At 31.0% G+C, this 22,114-nt stretch overlaps 1 protein-coding gene across 7 annotated transcripts in view; it reads left to right on the top strand.

Moving 5' to 3' along the window:
- Window positions 1–22,114, top strand: part of LOC126750147 (transmembrane protein KIAA1109) — a 234,885-nt gene that overhangs the window by 205,683 nt on the left and 7,088 nt on the right. For all 7 annotated transcript variants that reach the window (XM_050459660.1, XM_050459664.1, XM_050459662.1 and 4 more), the window contains 15 exons: window positions 165–375; window positions 432–587; window positions 1,177–1,316; window positions 1,376–1,577; window positions 1,636–1,715; window positions 1,769–1,919; window positions 6,157–6,314; window positions 10,494–10,686; window positions 10,741–10,934; window positions 11,009–11,161; window positions 13,296–13,442; window positions 13,500–13,682; window positions 13,743–13,931; window positions 13,991–14,121; window positions 14,182–14,374. In XM_050459660.1, the coding sequence (XP_050315617.1) occupies window positions 165–375; window positions 432–587; window positions 1,177–1,316; window positions 1,376–1,577; window positions 1,636–1,715; window positions 1,769–1,919; window positions 6,157–6,314; window positions 10,494–10,686; window positions 10,741–10,934; window positions 11,009–11,161; window positions 13,296–13,442; window positions 13,500–13,682; window positions 13,743–13,931; window positions 13,991–14,121; window positions 14,182–14,374 (2,481 nt within the window). The remainder of the gene's footprint in view (window positions 1–164; window positions 376–431; window positions 588–1,176; window positions 1,317–1,375; window positions 1,578–1,635; window positions 1,716–1,768; window positions 1,920–6,156; window positions 6,315–10,493; window positions 10,687–10,740; window positions 10,935–11,008; window positions 11,162–13,295; window positions 13,443–13,499; window positions 13,683–13,742; window positions 13,932–13,990; window positions 14,122–14,181; window positions 14,375–22,114) is intronic.

Raw genomic sequence — 22,114 nt, 5'->3', positions numbered from 1 at the left:
AAAGTTTTTCAACTTTCATAGATATTTTTGCATAATATGTTCGAAATTTAGAACTCTTAAGTTATTTTTTTTATCTTTGATAAAAATTAATTTATTCTAAAAACTAAAGATTGGTCTTGATATCACTGACCATCAGCTTAGTTATTCATGATTTTCTATTTTAGATACTTCATTGCTTTCATCTGATCAAGATATAAACTACGGAAATTATGTTTATGCAAGTTTCCCTGTAGATGTGGTAGTTTACTTCCATATGCAGCCGAGTACTTTTAGATTTAGTTGTTTGCCAGTTTCTCGGGTAGAGTGTATGTTACAGTTACCATCGTTGGATATTGTGTTTAGCTCGAAAAGAGCGGAAGACGAATTATTTTCAAGGTATTTATCTATTAAGAATTGTAATAAGTTTTTCTCTATGATAATTCGCTTTTTAGTGAATTTGGAGATGGCGCTCCAAATACAGCAGCAACAGCAGTAGGGGGTTTAAGTGTTACTGGATGTTTATCAGACTTTTCTGTTTATATTTTCCATCCTTACGGTGGCAAAAAATCAGCCTTAAAAGAAGCACAATGGTCGCCGCTATCTGATAGGTAAGCTATTGATAATGCTTATTAAAGATTAAGAATATTCCAAAAAAGTATTGTGGGTATTAAATTTTTTTAAATGTTTTTATACGGAAATTACTAACGTTTTTACATTTGATAGATATATCTGATAACAATTATTACATAAAGACTTATAATTAAGTCTTAAAAGAGAAAAAAAAGTTCTTATTAACTACAGCTATTTTTTGTAAATCTCGACTAACCAAGTAAGGAAATTTGTTGATTTAAAGTTACTATTTGGAATACATAGTTTACGTAATATAAAACAGGGTCACAATAATCAACAGAGACATCAATATCATTTAAATCAAATACCCACTTACTTAATGCTTAATTGCTGCACCCTTAAAACTAGGGTAGTAAATATGATACCTGAGAATAATGAATATTAACATTGTTAATCGAAGCTGCTTTCATAGATTACAGGCGCTTTTTTACTATTTGTAACAGTACATAGGATTACTGTAGTATCACATATAGTAATAGTGTATGTTATTGTACCAATGGACTAATGGAAATTAGTTATCTAGAATATTTTCTATAACGTAATTTATTAAAGCATTTTATTTTTTAGCGAAAGAAAGGATTCCTTGTCAATTAATGTGGAATTTGTAAAGTTTCATCTATCAAGGTCCAGAATGTTAAACTTTAAGCAAGAAACTTTAAAAGGAATAAAAAGCTCTGACCAAAGCAGGGCTGTCATACGTTTCTCAAGTAAGCTAATCGTTATTTTTAGAAGAGAATATATTTTGATAATTTATTGTTATTTTTAGCAATTATTGATATTGGTTCTGCGTCATTTAAATACGACATGAGACGTCTAACTGAAATATTAGCCTTTCCAAAAGCATGGTATCGTAGATCGATTGTGCGACGTATGTTTTTAGGAGATCTAAGTATGTCTGCAACTTACAGTGAGGAAGATGAAGTTATTTCTCATAAAACTTCTCCGGGATCTTCAAATAAATATGAAAAGTTAGTTAAATCATAATATGAATGAATTATTATGAACGGAATTGTTGTTTAATTATAGGTCAACACCTTTACTAGGAAACTCTAAAAATCGCCATGACGAACACGTTTCGCAAAAACACAATAAAATGCGGGAAATAGGTACTAAAAAAAGAATCTTTAAATTAAATGTTTACTTTAAATTGAATTTCTAGGGAGAGCTTTTAGCGGGGATTCATCAGGTGAAACACCTAGTCCTTCGGAACATAAAAATTTGACAGCGTGGGAGACTTTAGTACTTTTTGCTGTCAATTTTAAGAAACTGAACGTCCACATGAATATGGGGAATGTAATGGGCAATGTTTCGTAAGTATAAACAAAATACTAGTTTTTCATCACATTATTGTGTCCAGATAATTATGGATAAATAATAATTATAATAAACAAACAAACAAGGTAAACCTTTCGCTAGTCTTAATAGATTATTGAAATACGTTGGGCTCTGTTCAGCACTCATTGTGTTCATGAAAAAAATCGTTTCAATTGTAAACTTAACGCAAAAAATGAAAAACAACTCAAGGGATGGATTGAATTAGTCTCAAGCTTCACTAGGGATAAATGTTATACGGCAGAAATGGTGCACTGATCTGCGTGATGCAGAAAACATCACGCTCATGAACAATGATGAGTTTGCTTTATGTTGAACCAGCAAGACAAGTACAAGTACTTAACAACCAAGCAATATAGAACACAAACCATCTAAATAACGCTGAAAAAAATCTAAAAGGAAAGCTGCAGAAAATATTTAAAATTTACCTCTACTCACTTGCTAAAATTTCCGTTATCAAAACATGGTTAGCGCCAATGGTGGGCTATAATTTTGGTGTAATAAACTGGAGCCCCACAGATCCAAAAAATGTATACAGGTTAAGAAGATAAAAGATGATACTATACAGAGTACATCTCCCAAATGCATCAGAGAAACTTATTAAAAAACAGAGGCGACAGAGGGTCAATTAATCTAGAAGAAACTCATAACAGATTTTTTTTTACACAGAGCGTAAATTCTTTATCAATTTAAAAGCAGTCGCACAACCCTTACAGAGCAATAGTTTGCCTAGATAATTCCTTTTTTCGACGTAAAGTTCTTATTTCATGCCCAAGGCTTGCAGCTGGACCTGTAACTTTTTTTTTTAATCTAAAATTTAATCAAAATATAAATTTTAGTTTTTATTACTGTTGCAATAATCAAGTATTCTGTTGTTAGGACAATTGTTGGGATAGTGTTCTATATATCTGTGGTTTTTGGTATATATGTTAATGGCTGAGGTTATTATAGTTATGTATTTTTCACTGCTTTATCTTGTTTAAGATTATATTTTTTTCGTTATTCGGTTGCCATTGAAATAAAGTATAGTGAAAACTAGCCTTTATTTCCAACAAGCAAGATTGTCCTATAACAGGAAATTTTAATAAGAATAATTTAACCTGTAGAAATAGAAAAGATCAAGATATCTTTAGAACAATGAAACTTCTCAATCAATACACTTAACCGCTATTGAGAAATATAGAATACAAAAGATACCATATGCATGCTGCAGAGTTATTTATGGAATTCGCAAATATGGCCACGTTTTACACTTAATATCGGAAAGTAAGTGATTAAATATAAAAAATAATCCTAGGCCATCATCTGTCAAATTTTGTTCATAAGTTTAATAGTAAGTTCGTAAGCTTAATGTCCCTGAATCCTCACCAACTTTAAAATCTCAATTTTTATCTAGAACAGCAATACAAAATAAAAATGTAAGATATCAGCATCGCTATATTATACCACAACATAAAACTGCAATGTTTGAAAAATTATTTATACAGGGTGTACCACTTAAGATGGATACAAGCCAATATACATAAATGCGTTAATAGATATATATAATTTATAAAATGATGTGGAATTTGGATATGGTTAAGTGAGATTAGTAAGATTTGCTAGATTTCGCCTATTAAAGGTACACAAATATTCTTTTATGTTAATTAATTTATCAATATGTTGTTTTTTGTAAATTATTATTATTATTATTATGAGGCCAGGATCACCAATCTAATCAAGCCTGCCCAATATGGTATCGTTAGTTGACAAAATGATGGTGTGCGGAAGTTTTGTATTTAATTTAGAAACCACAAAAGTATGAAGGAAAGTAGAATAACATCAACAAAGGGATCAAAAATTTTATAATGAAAAAGTACCACACAGGATTGGAGGAATAAATAGAAAAAAAAAATCTGAGGCGAGCCAGCACAGTAAAAACCAACGCGTAGGCAAGAAAAAAAATCACGTTTGCACAATAGTGTACATGCAAAACTATAAAGGTATCCTATGAAATTTTGAACATTCCAAGACATTCCTCGTTTTGATCAAGCCTTTTCTAGTGTTACATCGTAAGGATGAATACGCTGCTGCGGATTATTGAGAGATGCTCATCGTGTATGGTGAATGCAACGAAAGCAGCACCGCGTTTATACCGAAAGTGTTTCCCGGATCGGGATCACCTTTCTGATCACAACGTCATTTTCCAAGCAATCAATCTTCTCCGAGAATCAGGAAATGTGCGAAACATACGCAACGAAGAGCGGAAACTCAAATGGCGCCTTAAAACGTCCAGATCTAACCCCTCCGGACCTCTACTTGTGGGGTTATTGCTAACAAGCCGTGTAATTCGACCAACCTGCGGCCGAAGAAGAAACATTGGCCCTATTTGCCCCATTGGCAGCACTCCAGAGAAGTTAGAAGAGGCGCGGCAGAATCTGCGCTGCCAGCTTGGTATCGACGTGAAAGGGGAGGCATTTCGAACAGCTGCTGGATTAATTAAAAAGAGGATTAATAAAAAAACATGTTTTTTTTTATTTAATTACTTTATGTAATTAATTAAGTGCTAAATACCAGTACCTCGAATCAAAAAATGGCTCAAGACTTTTCGCCTCAGAATCTTATTTTGTATCTACCCCTCCAATCCTGTGCGGTACTTCTAGGACACCCGGTATATATTATAACATAGCTTTAAGATATCAGCAATTTGATATTTTCTATTAACCATCAAAATCTTTTATTTATATATCTTACAATTAATTCCAGAAAAAAATCGTATTCGCATTTACTTCATACAACATACATGGCAGAACTAATTTATTATAAGTTAGAGATAATAATACTGAACAAAGCAATTACCTTTAGGAAATATAATACATACCTGTTTGTATTTGTTCCAGACTTATAATTAATACTAGACTTATTTGAATTTATTTGAGGTAGTTCAACATCTCGATGCTAATGGAAATACTCAACAGGCTTATTGAAATCATCTGCGAAGGATAATTGTGTTAAAAAGTCAATAATAATAATACCACATAGGTCTCTCGTGAAGTGATTAAAAAAGACTGGACCAATATGCGATCGTTAGGAAACACTTAAACTTTTTTGATATATTTATTATTAATTCAATTGTATTAATAGTTGACCAGTTTTACGGAGATGTACAGCACTTTTTACTAGATGAATATAACCAACTCTGTTAAGTGCCTTCTGTTTAAATACTATCAACAAATTTGGTAGGTCAATAAGCTAGTAACAGTCGATCTGCCCTGAGTAAAACAGTAAACATATTTTATACAAAATACAATTAGGGGCTTTGATAATAGGTTTGCGTCATGTGGTTGTATTTCTGACTTTCCCTGACCAGAAGCCCATTCTGAGCCTCATGTTAATTTTTTTAAACGAGAATAGTGGTTAATTATCCCTAGAACAAGCGATTTCCACAAATTTCCCTAGCACAACTAGTTAAAAAACAATTATCTTTCTCAACAAATATGTTTCTTTATATGCCCAGTTTATTTTGACTTTTTTTTTCAAAAAATATTGTAAATGAAATTGGCTGTATTCTACTCCTAAATCTATATTCGTTTTTTTTTAACTACATATTATGATCTCTGTGTTAATTCTTATATTAGATTTAAAAAGCATTTAAAAATTTTTAAAGGATTTGAAAAAAAATATTGTAACTCTATTTTGCTTTCTGATATCTACTAGTTCTAAGTTTTACTGACTTAGATTAAATAAGGCTTTGTCAATAACTGTTTATGGCAATAAAGTTACTTTTTGAATTTGATTAGTATGGAAGGTACATTAACAGCTTAGACAGAAACTAGGAACTTATTTTTTTGTAAAAATGTTGCTAATTTTAATTATTACTTAGTTCTCAGGTTTCTGCCATTGAAATCATTATCAGTTAAAAAGCAATATAAACACCATCTTTTGAATATTGATCGTACGTCAGGTGCCTCAAAAGCCCCATTACTAGTGGTCAACCACAAATAACCACATTTATAGTATACAGTAAATTATATGTGAACTCGTCAAATAAACGTTTAAGATGTAGAATTAGATATAGAATGTTTTAAATTTATATCTGTACGTTCACTTAATAATAATTTTATTTTTTCTTTTTATTTACAAAGACTCTCACTCGGTTTAAAACATCTTTGTTTCATATCACTCTTTCTGGATAAACTTTCTTTGGGTTTTACATATTTTTGTATTTGATTTTAGTTGGATGACCAAAGACTTTAGAAGCGATGGTCGCCTTAGTATCGGATCAACAGGTCACAAGAATTTGTACATTGCTTTTGGCCTTGGTGGTTCAAGCTTAGATGCCAAAGGAGGTATAGTAGGTGGAAACATTGAAATTGCAAACATTGATACTTATGGTAAGTCTATTTGGGACTAATGTTTTTAAATAATCGCCAAATAATACTCTTAATAATTAAAGGACTGTCAAATATTTTTTGAGAGTCTATTGAGACCAGAGCTTCATAACAGTCTATCGAGAGCTTCATAACCGGGCATATTTGTAGTTTGTGGTAAAATGATATTCTATGGCTTATGGCAAATTTTGATGTATGTTTAAATATAAAAGTTTGGATATTTTGTCAGAGAAAATGCTACATATTTCGGTAACAACAAATTGAGAGCTATGCAGTGCAACAAAAAAAATTATGCGCATTCGCCTTTTTATATACACAAAGTGCGACTTTAAAGTGCAGTCAATAATTAAGACAGAGTTCCGCAAAACTCGTTTTGCCTTCGAGATATAGGATAATAACGAAAAACATATTTTAAGACGCTCACATTGCTCGCACCTTGTATAATAAGGTTTAAAATACCGCTTTGGATAAAATTTTTGCCTAGAATTTAATGGCGTGCTCGAAATAAAAGTTATAAATAAGTGGTTTTTTTAAATAGTTCATCGACAATAAATGACTCTAGTTTTTCTGTTTAAACTGATTGAAGACCTAAACACTAATTTCTCATAACAGTTTAAAATAAGAAAAAGTTTAAAAGGAAAGTAAAGTATTTTATTATATTAAGAACTATTTTTATTAATTGTATATATTTTTTCATCTACACCTATAAGCAAAAATACACAGATCCAACGCAGACAAAATCGTTTACACTAAATTTATCGAAGGAGGGCTAGTACCTAATGTTGCAATAATTAAGAAGAAGCCACACTAAAGATTTATATAACAATTGAAACGATTTTTTGTAATATTGATAAGTATGATAATCTTGAAAACATCTTGTCGGACTTGCATTGTCTTATTTATTTATTGTAACACGACGTTTCGGTTGGTAAGTATCTCCAACCGTTATCAAGTGTAAACGGGTAAACCAGTTTACACTTGATAACGGTTGGAGATACTTACCAACCGAAACGTCGTGTTACAATAAATAAATAAGACAATGCAAGTCCGACAAGATGTTTTCACTGTACCATTGTCTACCACCTTCAAAAACAGATATGATAATCTTCTGTTAGAGCATGTTTTTGAATTCTCTCTTTCTTTTTGTAAGCCTTTTAATGTATATATTCTTTGTGTTTATAGGCCACCTACAGGAGATATTGCTATGTTTCTGGACAAACTTGATTCTCTTTTATCCCAGTTGTTCTTACACTCTAAGGTTATATTGGCTGGTGACTTTAATATCAACTACACTGATGAAACCTTGCCACGTACTTCTCTTTTAAGTATTTTAAATTCTTACGACTTGAAAATGCACGTTCTTTCTCCCACACGAATAACTTCTTCATCTGCAACTACAATTACATTACAATTACAACTACATTTCTGTACAAATTTTGATGACGTTTTATGCACAGTACTCCCATCTGGTATTTCCGACCATGAAGCTATTCTTGCTAAAATGCCATATAATACTGTATTATCTTCATCTCATTATATAGGAAGAATTTTCAGCAGGAGAAATTTCAATGCTTTTTCTGCTGCTACAGCTTCGGTAAATTGGAATGCACTTGAAACGGCTTCTGACCCACTTACTTTATTTTTTCAAGTTCTGTGCGATAAGATCAATCAGTGCTTTCCTAAATTGAGGCTTAAAACTAAGAAACGAAAACCATGGGTCTTAGAATTTCAGCTAAGAACCTCCGTTTTTTGACTAAATTGTGCAAATATACCACAAATGAAAATATCCTTGTATATCATCAGAAATACCATAGTCTGTACAGAAACAATTAAAGCAGCAAAATCTAATTATTATAGGGATTGCTTAAATATGTTATCAAATAGGCAAAGAGAGTGTTGGTCGATTATTAATGATTTTAGACATTGCCATAGAAAAGTATCTGAACCGGAGTTAAGACCTGACATTTTAAACGACTATTATTGTGATATACCTAATATCTTGCTCAAGGACATTCGTAGTAACATTGATCCCTTACACTATCTTCAACAAGTGTCGGTTGAGCATTCATTTTTCTTTCATCCTGTCGATCTTACCGAAGTAAAAAATGAAATCAAACACCTAAAAAACCATAAATCATCTGGAGCTTATGGGATATCTTCGAGGTTGTTACTCTTTTTGCCTGATTCAGCCTTAAATGCTTTAGTTTCTGCCATAAACAATTCTTTACATATTGGTTCATTCATTTTTCATTCATTTTAATTCATTCAATTCATTACATTTTTCCTTCATGTTTAAAAGAGGCAGTGGTTATCCCTCTTCATAAGGGTGGAGATTTGGATCAGCCTTGTAATTTCCGTCCCATTTCTATTTTGTCTACCCTCTCTAAGATAGTTGAAAAACTTTTTTATTTTTTTATTTTTAGTTTGTGTCCTTCTAGATAGATCCTTGAAATGCGGCGTTCCCCAGGGTTCAGTGTTGGGACCACTGTTATTTTTACTGTATGTGGATGACTTGAGTTCATTGAAACTGCAGGGCAAGGTGGTTCAGTTTGCTGATGATACAACCATACTATGGAGCCATAAAAATTCTGATTATATTAAGACTTGTATCCTTGAAGACCTTCAGATTTTATCAGGGTAGTGTGCTTCCAACAGGCTCGTGTTTAATGTAAGAAAGACGTCTTTTATTTATTAATGACTTTTTTAATGATAGGTTTTAACCTTGGACATGTTGGAAAGTTTTTTTTCTCTAGTTTTGTCAACAAGTTTACCTTTATTTGGTAATTTATTGTTTTATTTAGTTATCTTTAATTCAAGTATGTTCAAAAAGTTTTGTCTTCTTGTGTTTAATTTTGTTCATTGTTTTGTCAATTTTTGAAATTGTATTTTTGTTTTGTTTTTTTAGCTTGTAGGTTGCTTGTACACAAGATTATTCTTACGTAATATAGCATATTTTCTTTCTTTCTTTCTTTCTTATAAAAGTCTTATGTCTTTTAAACAATAGACCAAATGTAACGGGATTCGAATATTAAGTCTTTTATACAAATTAAGTTTTTTATTTTAATTTAGTTGTAGACTTTACTTAAGTTAATCCAACAAATAATTTAAACGCATAACGGAATTTTTGGATGTATTAAGTTATACTTGCTAACTCTTGCCGGTTCCTGCAGCTGATTTATTGCCGTAGTGGAAAACTTTTTAGTAGTGAAAAGTTTTTTGCAACTTTTGACAACATTGAATATATTAGAACCATTAATCAAGAAAAGAGTTGTCCAAGGATAGAACCTTGTGGTACATCTGAAGCAATTTCGGAAAAATCTGAAAATTTCATATTTTTCGTTACCACCATCTGTTTTCTTTCTTTAAGATAAATCTGTAAAAAAAATACTGCAATATAATCAAAACCCTAATACTTCAATTTTCCACACATGATCCAAAGTGCTAAGCACTGGAAAATTCTAAAAGTACTAAGGATTATTTCTTTTGTTAATAAAAGCCAAATTTTTCGTTTCTATTTGCCAATACAAAAGTAGTTTTATACAGAAGAATTTTTGCGAGAACCATTTCAAGTTTGAAATTATTTTGTTATTTATGATGTAATCATAGAACACCCGACGTATTTTTTTTAACATTTTTAATTAATAGATAATTGAAATTAATTAAAACTTGAATAATTTTTAGGCTGACAACTTAAGATAGCGGCAATATTCGAGCACATTTCTATAAGTTTGAAAATATCAACTTTTCAACTGCGATTTATAATATGATATAAAATAAAACAGGAACAAATTTCATCTCAGCGAAAATACCATTAGAATCAATGGCATTTGATTTAAGGTCATCATTAATAAAATTCAACAGTAGGTAATTTAAACGAAAAACTGAAATTGTTCCCAAATTTGGAATAGTTAGAAAATTTATTGTCGCAGGGCAATTATAAAAATACCTTCCTCAATATAAATGACTACACACTAAGGCAAAGTAATTATTATGTATAGCGTTAATGTCATAGTAACTACGCCCAAGAAATTCAAAATGATGTCAAAAAAGACAAGAAAATTTTTAGAACAGAGATTCTAAACCTAAAAATAATTAAAACCATATTACTAAGCGCTGTTTAGGCGATTTGTTAAAAATCAAAATTTAATCGTTGAAATATCTTTATAAAAATAATGATTCTAGTGCACATTCGAGAAGAACCTGATGTTGAACCAGACCACACGATTGGTTTAAAACTAAGGGCTTTAGAATTACGTTTGGACTATATGGCAACCTCCGTTCTCATGTGTAGAGTAAGCGATTTAAATGTCAATTTAAAGGACGAGTGGAAACTTAACAGACCTACGGTTAGGGAAAGTTTTATGCCAACTCGAAGGTATTCATTCGTAATATCTCATTTTGTTGATATGACAATATTTTTAATGTTTAGACCCGCCAGTATTTTTGTACATGGAGTTCTAAGCTGGGATCAACTTCAGCTAATGATATCAAAGTCCACCACAGCTGATTTGTTGAAAATGTTTAATAAACTTGAAGAATTCTTCTCGCAGCAATTTAATAGTAGTAAGCGAGCCTTTAGCGGATTCTCCTCTAATAGACCACCAAGAATTACTCCTCAGAAAAGTAAGTTAAATGGGTACTTCTTGTTTATTAGGCATATTTTTAAAAAGAGGACCTGTAATTTTTTGCATTTATAGGTAGGGAAACTCCTGCACCTCCCACGCAACCCCTCGATGCTCCGCCTTCAGATGCAAGACACCACAGACATTGGCAAAAAGTGCTTGGCCAAGTGGCTGGTTTGCAACTTAATACTATGCATGTGCCATTGCCTAGTTTTGGAACTGTATTGGGTAAGCATAAATATCTTTTTATTAAAAAAAAATATGAAGAGAACATTTTAATTTTATTAGCATATACAGGGATATACTTAGCATATATGTACATATTAGGCATATACATAGCATATAGTCATTGGAATGGTGTAAAAAAATTTGGGGGAGATGATAGTAGCTAAATATAGTAAAAAAAGTTCCTATAAGTATAGAGTGGAAAATACGTATTAAGGGAGTTAGGGGAACTGAAAAGGTGAATTTAAAAAAAAAAACTTTTTTAAATGTAGGCGTAAACGAAGAAAATTTCGAAAAAAAAAATCATCATAAATGATTTTTTTTTAGCTTATTACCTTAGTTAATCTATTTACGAGTTATTTATTTAGTCTATTTTTATATTAAACCACCTTTATTTAATACTCCAGTTGCTTACTTCCAAAAGTTAATAGATAGGGTAGATATAAATAACAAATTTTAATAAAAAAATGGCCTATCAATTAAAATATAGCAGTATATCAGAAGTTAATTAAGGTGACAATATTTTATCATAAGTTTAGTCACACTAAAGGCAAATTTGAACTGCTCTTTTCGTCTCATTTTTTAATTCTTATTTTTTTAAATTCAGGATACGTAAGTCGTATAAAATATCGATAACTAGAAAGGTACCCACTTCGTGTGCCACTCATTCAATACTTCCAATAATGTAAACCTGATGTTTTCATGCACTATAAACTAGTTCTTAATATTCATTAATTCTCTCTTAGATGGGAGATTTATGAAAGTCGGGATTTTAAGGACAATAAGTTTTGTAACTAACTTTGTAGGCAACTGTAGCAAAAACGTAGCGCTGCACTTTTAAAGCTTGTACCTTTGTTCTTTGTTCTAATGTCTAAAATTCTAGAAATTTAAAATACTGTAATATTACAATGTTAATATACAAAAAATAATGCTACATAAAATAATAATAATAATAATAGTAATAATAATAATATTTACATAAACAAATTCTTATTAGCTGGTGAAATCTAGCCTAAGGCTACTGAAATTTAGGCTCGTTAATAGAATTTTCTTAAGAAACTAAGTATTACAAAAATAAGCAAATAGACAGCATTTTGTATACACGTAAGAGTTATATATCTATGAAACTCAATACTTATTGCTAAAATAGAAATAAAAATAAAAGAAAAACGAAAAATACAAATAATACACCCCAGGCAGATAAGGCAAAAAGAAAAAATTAGTGATTGGTCTGATTATAATTTTTGATTTGTTTATCGAATATTAAGGTCTTTAACACATATTAAAATGTATTCGTAGGATTCACTTACTATTAGGCAAGTACTTGTACATTTTTATAAAATTATATTTATAGAAACCCCTTTTTAAAAAGAGCTCTCTTATGTTTAGTAAGTGTATAACTTTGGCTTTATTTCTGATATCTCTAGAATGTATATTGGATTTGGTATTACTTGGATTTGGTGTTACTTTTTCTTTAACTGATAGTTCATGAAAATTAATAAGAAAATAGCATAAATGTATCTTTTAAATATTAAAAATTTCATGGAAAAAAGTACCAAGATGTAGAAGCCTTCTATTTTCCATTTTTAACCAATGAATTTCGTTTATTTTATGAGAAAGACTATCAAATTTTCTAAGCTTAAATATAATGCCACAGCACATATTTTCGATTCGAGAGCTCTCATTTAAGGCACAATCTATACTACCTATATTATTATTAAATTGTTCTATACAGATCACCCAAAATCTTTTTTTGCACCCAAACGGATAACAATGTGGCTGATGGAAGCTCAAAATTACTTTAAAATATTGAATAAAAAAATGATTGTCTTAAGTAAGTAAATCACCGAAACGTTAGCAATTATTACTATTAAAACTGACTTTACCAGGGATGAATCCAGAATTATTTTATGAATTTCATCAAAGGAATTGTTAATTTTTGTTAGAAATGTAGTAGTAGGTATAATCTTAAAGCTTTTACTTGCCAGCCTATCCCAAGTCCCAATATAGCCATAATTTACTAAGCTTTATGCTGGGTTATCCATATACTTATAGTTCATTACTTATACCGGTCTATTGCTATCAGTATTTTAATTTTAAATGTTTTTAACGTTTTATTAATTGTCTGCTTATGCAGGAGGTACCATGGAACTTCACGGAAACAACGTATCTCTAGCCTGTTTCCACGGTATTAACTTTAAAAGCAAATCATGGGCACTGTTTAGCTTAAGGGAACCTTGCATTAACTTTAATACAGAGAGCCAAGAAATACCATCCACTAGCGGTGAGTAGTTAAATTTACCAGTTTTATAAAGGTTATGATTAAATATGAATATTTTAGACCCATCGCCTGCACAAGATGTTCACGTAGTTCAAACTCTTATATGTAGTTTGGGACTTCATTCCTTGAGACATCTGTCTATGGCTACTGTCTGTAAAGTTACGCGTACTGTAATTTTCCCACCACAATTCAAATCTTTGCAAGAATGGTTTCACTATGCGTTTGCTAATAGCCAAATTGACGGTAAGTTATTATTGCAATAATAAAATATTTTGTTTAAGTGATGCATTGTTTTTATTGTAGAAGTCGATAAGTTTCCTTCTTTGGAACGGGAAAAATCTGAAGGCTCTAGCTCTATAGAAAGAGCGAATAGAAATACTGCCAGGCTAGCTGATCCTAACCATACTAGAGAAGTAATTTTTGCTTTACCAGGGTTGCAAATTCACTTGAAAACTGAACATTTGCAAAATGCATCAGTTCCTGATTTGAACGGTAAAAAAATCCCTTAATCTTGATGTTTTTATTTTATTTTATCGAAATGTATTTTTAAGATGACAAACCTATAGTCGAATGCAGTTTTATAACCGAGTTTGAGGATCACATATTCGTAACAGTGGACGCAGAATCCTTCTTCTTTTTGCATGACTTAATTACCTCCTATCTTCAGGAGAAAGAGAGAGTGGTGAGTCCAAAATTGAATACCTTACACTTTAACTTAATGTTGAAAATTTTGTTTTTTTAGCTTGGTGGCTTAGAAAGACGAGGAATATCTGAGCAAGATAAGTTAAAACCAGTTAGCGAGACTCCTTCGAAAAAAGCTTCACTGGAGGGTGATATTTTTGCCAAAGATTGGAGAAACTACAACTGTAAAACCTGGCACTTAGAACCGACAGTTAGGTTGTTAAGCGTTGCAGGAAAATATATCGAACCATATGGTAAGTAGCACACTCATCATTATATTTAAATTCAAAATACTTTATTTGCCTATAAAAAAAAACAATTCTAATTAAAAACTAATTGCAAGAAGAATTACCTAATTTTCTTAGACGAGAAGGATGGTATCGCGATTTTTAAAACCGCTAACACCCCTCATTAAGTATGTCATGAGTGATACAACCCTACTACTACTACTACTAATACTTGACGTTTAATACACTTAGAAGCTTAACAGAACGAATGGCTTAAAAAATATTTGAGAAAAGAGAAAAAAAAGATTGTACTTAGAAAAAAAACAAAATCAAAAGTCACATATATGGTTCGCAAAAGGACGAAACTGGCTCGGTGGTACTCAGCCAGACAAGGGGAGGACTGATCCGCGACATCCGAGAGGGCCTTAGGGAACACTGAGAGGTTCTTAGGTATATAATATATTATAGCATTTCCAAAAAATGTATATTTAAAAACTTTTGCGTTTTATTGTCATTCTAGCAAAAACCTATATAATATATTTTGCTCAATTCTGTTTCAACATATTTTTAATATCTATTAAGAGATTATTCTATAACATTGTGGTATTATATAAAAAAAGATTTCTGAAAATTTGCTATTCGATATTCAGGAATTTTAAATAATTGTGTATTCCTAGTATCGTGATTATAAGCAAATAGATTGAATTTTAAAAAAATGTAAGGTCCTTTGACGACCTTATCGACATCTTTCAGATACAGCAAATCGCATGCAGGAGTTCTGTAACTTTTGAATGTTTCTACAAAATACTCCAGAAATCGAATTAGCATAAACGAAATCTTCATACTCAAAGGGAGATATTCCAAGGCATTCACAAAGTAAATATTGCGTTTTTAAAAAAATATTTTTTAAGTGTGAAATATTTTTTAATCTAAGATATGCCAGTTTTAATTTATTATTGATATACTAGAATTAGTAAACAACAATTTTGTTCTAGTTCAACATGTGCTCAGGGGCAAGGGGGGGTGTTTTGTTTACAAACATATTTACCGATTCTCTGCTATTCAAGTTTACAAACATTTTCAAAAGAGGAAATTTTCAGCTATATATTAACACATATGATAATGTTAATTTAACTTATTAGTGTTAAATTTTGAATTAAAACTAATATAATAAAGATAGATCTTACTTCTATCTTAAGTAAATTGATATATATTATTCTATGCGTAAAAAAAACTTCTTTAATGCAAAAGCTGATGTCATCTTGCGAAATATCATTTCGTCAAACGGCTTTGTGTTTACATTCGGCATTTGTGAAATTCTGTGATTTTTCTTTAGTTTTAGGTTGAAAAATAAAAAAGGTCTTATTTGAGTGTTTTTGTGATCTATTACGACGGAAAAAACTTGTGCCGCAGGCAAAAATGGGCAAAAGGCAATTAAAGCCGATCTGTTTACAAGTAAATATCGATATACTTTCATAATATCACATCATGGGGAAAGCGTCCTCATAAACGTAGATTAGGGCATCGTATTATTCATAAATATTTATCAAGTAAATATTTTTTGAGGACTTTAATGGTACAGAGTTCTTGTACCGGTGGAATCAACAATGCTATTGAGCGGCGTTGCGATTTTGTTGTCTTTTTCTCTAGTATATGTTACCTGCATTCATTTAACTTTGAATATTAACTACTTTATAGAGTATCTTATTATATTTTATTTAAAAATTTTCATTAAAGAGGTACAGTAATATTGTTTTGTACCTGTCAAAATAGTTGACATATTTTTATGGTATTTTGAAGTATTTTCTTGCCATTTCTACATAAGCACCATTGCATCAGAGAGATGTTGCAAGCAAACAAACTGCCCAGGTTTCACGGCAGTGCTAATTCTACCCTTTTAGTGTTCTAAGTTGATATGACTTTCAAATATTGGTTGGCCGTCCATAAATATTCCTAAATTTTTTACCTCGTCAGCAATTGGTATAAAAATATTTCCAATTTATATATTTAAAATATCTTTGACAAGCTCTTTAATGTGAGAATTTGAATGACGGACCGTTACTTGAGATTTAGAGGGATTAATTTTTAAATTAAAATTTGGAAAAGGCAGATAGTGGTGCAAAAATTTTTTGTGGATCTTATCAGTTTATGCAGTTATTTGGTTATATAAAAATCGCTCGATATCTGAAAAATACCCCGTAACAATGCAATAGTTAACAATGTTGATCAGAGGATCAATACAATAGGGCAACCATAATCTTAAATCTTATATGGTAATTTTATCTTCCCCTACTGCATTCGTCTTGATTCTTTTTACTAAATCGATGATTGTAGTTTTATATATAAGAGAAAATGAAAATTGGTTTCATCATGCTGTAAATTTTCATGTATATTTGATTTATAATATGTAACTTTATCCGAAGATGCAGATATGCTTCTGTTGTTTGAATTTAGAAAAAAGTTATTTAATCTTTCCGGATCCTGCAAAGATGATGGCAAATCATAAAAGTTATAGATTTGTTAATAATGTTTAACTGTTTTGCGGATGTTCAGAGTTCTGTCTCAATCTTTTATGTCATTAGATTGAAGTTATTCATTTTTTCTCGGATTATTGCATGTTTTGTAAATTTTGCATTTGACGATCTATAATAATTTAATTCATCTTCAAATTTAGTTTTAATATAACTGCGCCTAGCCTTATCTCTTAATTTCAGCTTTTGATATTTCTACGGACGACTTAAAGCTTATTAGGTTATCTAGATTAGCGAACAATACATTTATTAGTGTTTCAGTATATGCTTTTATATGCAATGCTCTCAAGACTAATTTTCTTAGTCTTGAGAGCATTGGAGGAGGAGAATCTCTTTCTTGGAGAATCTTACATAAAAATTATGTTAAAATCGCCTACAATAACAAAATTATCGTGAGTTATGTTATTTTCCACCAGAAAATCTTCAAATATATGTATAAACTGCTGTAAATTAGATGAAGGTGGTCTAGTCCCCTTTAAATGGCAATCTAGTATAACACCTAAATATTTAATTCTCGTTTTTGAATATATTTTAACAGTACTAGAATTTATTTCAATATTTAGCGGTTGATAGTGAGGAAGATAGAGTAATATCTAAACGGCATAAAATATATTTTTTCAACACTTATTAAACTATTTAAAAATTTCAGGTAGGTCTTGCTCGACAATTTTCTTTTGAGTTTTCCACCTTTATATACAGTGCGAACGTAAAGGTTGGAATAAATTTATTTAAAATTCAGGGGTATGTTAAAAAAAAACGCTCGGACATGTCGATTTTTATTTTTAACTGCGGGTTTTCTTACTATAATTTTATGTATACAGGGTGGCCCAAAAATAAGTTACGGTCATCAACGTAATTTTTTTAAATGTAAACACCTATTTTTTATTTTAGATTTAGGTTCTACATCAAATTCTAAGTACATTTCATGTACCATGTCCTATACCTAATCTCGACCGTTGACGATTGAACACAATAAAAGGCTATTTTTGGAAGAGTTATTTATATCAAGCAAGAATACATAAAAATATTTTAATTAATTTATTAAGTGTTGAAAATGGCTGCCACGAACCTCTTGGCAATATCCCAGTCGATGCTGAAATTCTTGTAAAACATTATCGATAACAGAAGGTTCTATCAATCTTATTTCTTCCGTTATTCTAATTTTTAAGTCTTCAATGTTGTTTGGCCGATTAACATAAACTTTGGACTTAAGATACCCCCACAAAAAAAAATCTAAAGGAGTCAGATCCGGCGATCTGGCCGGCCATTCAATTGCACCCCTCCGACCAATCCAACGTCCAGGGAAAACGGTATCCAGGTACTGGCGCACGGGACGAGTGTAATGGGCTGGAGCTCCATCTTGCTGATACCATAAGGAATTATCTAATATATCCGGGTCTTCTGGATCGGGGTATAAAGTGGCAAGGCATGGAACCAAGTCATTTTCTAAAAACTCTAAATACTTCTCACCATTCAAGTATCCTTCAAAGAAAAAGGGTCCTATAACCCTGTTTTCAATCACCCCCGCCCAAACATTTACTTTTTGAGGGACTTGGCTGTGGCACTCCATCATCCAGTGCGGATTTTCAGTAGCCCAATATCGGCAGTTTTGCCGGTTTACACTACCATGAAGACAAAACGTTGCCTCATCAGAAAATACAATTTTTTTTGAAAATTGTGGATTAGCATGGCACAAGTCCATAAGTCTCTCACAAAATTCTAAACGCCTATCTGGGTCATCTTCATTTAGTTCATGAACCAATTGAACTTGTATGTAAGGGTGCCATTTATTTATACCTAAATACTTAACGACGGATGTCTGGGATATCTGATTTTCTAACGCAATATTGCGAGTCGTTTTATGGCAATCTTCTTCAACTGCCAGCAAAACATTTAGTTGCTTCTCTTCTGATATACTTGACCGACCTTTCGTATAATTATCCCTGACATGACCCAAATCCCGATATTTCTGTTCTATTTTACTGACAGTACTTTGAGATATACGTAGCCTATCAGGATACTTGGCATGATAAATTTCACAGACTTCCATCTGAGTGCGCATCCCGTTTCCATAACCAATCATCATCAAAATCTCTATTCGCTCTCGCTCACTAAGACGTACCATGTTCAATCGTCAACGGTCGAGTTTAGGTATAGGACATGGTACATGAAATGTACTTAGAATTTGATGTAGAACCTAAATCTAAAATAAAAAATAGGTGTTTACATTTAAAAAAATTACGTTAATGACCGTAACTTATTTTTGGGCCACCCTGTATACATAAAATTATAGTAAGAAAACCCGCAGTTAAAAATAAAAATCGACATGTCCGAGCGTTTTTTTTTTGAACATACCCCTGAATTTTAAATGAATTTATTCCAACCTTTACGTTCGCACTGAGTATGCAGAGTCATCAGCAAAGCATATTAATTTTCCTTTAGATCTAATATTGAATAAATAATTTATATAGAGCAAAAACAGTATAGGGCCTAGTACAGTTCCTTGAGGAACTCCACAAATAACTGCCGCTTCTGAGCCGATATTATCATCAATATTTACCCTTTGTGTTCGCTCAGACAAATAACTTTTAAATAGATCGAGTGCAATACCTCTAATGCCAGCTTCCTCCAGTATTTCAAGCAATTTAGGATGATCAACGGTGTCAAACGCCTTGGCTAAGTCCACAAAGACACACAAGGTCCTATATCCATCATCAAGGGCAATATTTAAGTTCTTCGTGAGTTTAATTAAGGCATCTTCCGTTGACAAACTTTCCTGTAATCCAAACTGGGTCTTGGAGATGATCTTATGTTTTTTTTAAAAAGAAACCAGTCTAATTTTAAAAATTTTTCCATGATTATGCTGGCTGTATTTAATAATTAAATAGGCCTATAGTTCGTTGGTAGGTCTTTCCAGATTTAAAAATGGGTTTAATGATGGCTTGTTTTAAAATTTTAGGAAATTTCCCTGTCTCAAAACATTAAAAAAACACAGCTAAAAAAACTTTATATTTTTTTAATGTTTCGCTTCTAATTCCATCGCTTCCAGGACTTTTACCATTTTTTAAAGAGTCTACGGTTTTTATAACCTCTCTTTTATTGGTCGGTGTTAAAAACAATGAGTGACTATTGAAGGATTTTTGACCTGGATTCATTGCAATTGCATTGGATCATTCACATCTCATTACCAACATTTTTGAAATATTCATTAAAACCCTTCGCTACAACTCTTTTATCCGTGACAGTTTGCCCACTAATTTCTATATCGAAAAGTTCTCCTATTTTTGTTTGCTTACTTACTCTTACCCATTTTACTACATATTCTTACCCATTTTACTTTTAAAATATGTTATATAGGACTGGTCAAGCACATTATTTAAAGTGTTTCTGTAATCTTCATATTGACGTGCGTAATATTGATTCATTGGATTTTTTTTTATTTAATAATTCATATTTCTTATTTATTGATTTCAGTAAGGCGGGTGTAATCCATGGATTTTTACTTATCATATTTTTTTGCAGAATCGCTATGTTTCTTAAATATTTTAACAAAGTTATTCACCATAAAGTCTGCATTTTTTTCCAAATAAACCTCATTCCATGTTGCCCCAGATAATAGTTCTTGTAATTTGTTTTTAGTTGTGTAAGCTTTATTTTTGTTTTTAATTTCGGAATTGGGAAAAAGAAACCGCATTTCAATAGTGGTTGTTCCCAATAATGTGCTATTTAAAAAAAATTGGTAAATGCCAAAATTAATGATTTGGACATTTTAAATAGGTGTGTAAAAGATTTAAGTCATAAAATGCAATGAAAACTATTTTTTCGTGATTACTTGATTACAAATTAAAACTTTCAACGCATTCATGGCACCCTATTTTAAAATTTAAAAAAATAAAAAAAAAATTTTTCTATTAATATAAAACAAAAGGTAGCAAATATAGTATCATTGTTTTAAGAATATTATTTTCTATCGAAATACGTAATAATATACCAAGTGTCCCATTTAAAATACGAAAATTAGTGTCACTTCCTGTTAAGCCGGAAGTGGTGGAAAACAATAGAATATGTCAAAAGATGTTAAAGATGCTCTTATAACTATTCTATCGATATACCAAATTTCATTTGTTTTAGTGTTCCCTTTTTTCTGTGTCACCCGGTATATATTCTCATTTTGAAATTTAATATATTGGTTTATGACATTTACTCGGTCTATAGTCTCCAAAACATATTTAAATTCCAAATTTTCTTCTATATATATATAACAGTGGCATCATGACCTTAAATTTTATGTGATGTTGAAGTTTTATCCCGGAATACTCAAAAGTGTTACATCAGCAAGCAAGAATGTCTCAGTCAATACAATAATTTGAAACATTGTTTTTAAGACTGCTTATGTTCGTATGGAATATCTTAAAAAAAAACTAGTTGAATTAATATTAACATATTCATCAAAATCTTTTATTTTTGTATTTTGAATCTTATAATTTTTAAAGTCCTGTAAATAGGAATTCATTTTAAATGTACTAAGTAAGATCTCACATTAGAATAAAAAATGAAACTGAGAATCTTGGACAGAAATACTCTTTAAAGTTAGATAAAATAGATAAATGTTACGGTTAAAATCCTAGTTCAAAATTACTCTAACCCTATTAAAATGGATATTCTATTCTAATTAAAACGTTTGTAAATAGGAAATTTTAAAGCACGCAATGAAGTATCAAAGAGGCAAAAAAAACTTTGAACTTAAAAATTTAAAAGTAAATAAAATACTTAGATTAAGCAATTACTCAGTTTTTGAAGGCTTCTTTTCGCTTCTAAGGTTTTTTTTAATAGTACTTCCCTCACAGAGCTCATGAGACTCCTCCAGTTTTCGCTTTTGTCTGGTATTATTGCCTTCTTGTCCGTTTGACTGCCCTTGTATGGTTTCTGCTAGTTTTAGGTTTTCTAAAGTAATTTTTCTACCATCCACGAAAAAGTTATATTTTTTTATTACCGCTGTCCTATTTTGATTTCTTGCTTTTTGAAGTTTTCGGTCCAAATATTCGTCTTTTGTGTATTCAATTGAAATAAATATATTTGCGTCTTTTAGTTGATTGTTTTTTTTTATATTTCTTCCTTTAAGAAGAAACAGCCAACTTCAAATCAAGGCAGGTCTGATATTCTCTATTTGCTTCTTCCCCAAGCGGAAAAAAAACCCTGTCTTTCAATGTATGTACAAGGAATTTGCTTAACTTAA

Source organism: Anthonomus grandis, chromosome 2, assembly GCF_022605725.1.
Source record: "Anthonomus grandis grandis chromosome 2, icAntGran1.3, whole genome shotgun sequence".
Classification (NCBI taxonomy): Eukaryota; Metazoa; Arthropoda; class Insecta; order Coleoptera; family Curculionidae; genus Anthonomus; species Anthonomus grandis.
This window is presented reverse-complemented; position numbering and strand designations above follow the sequence as displayed.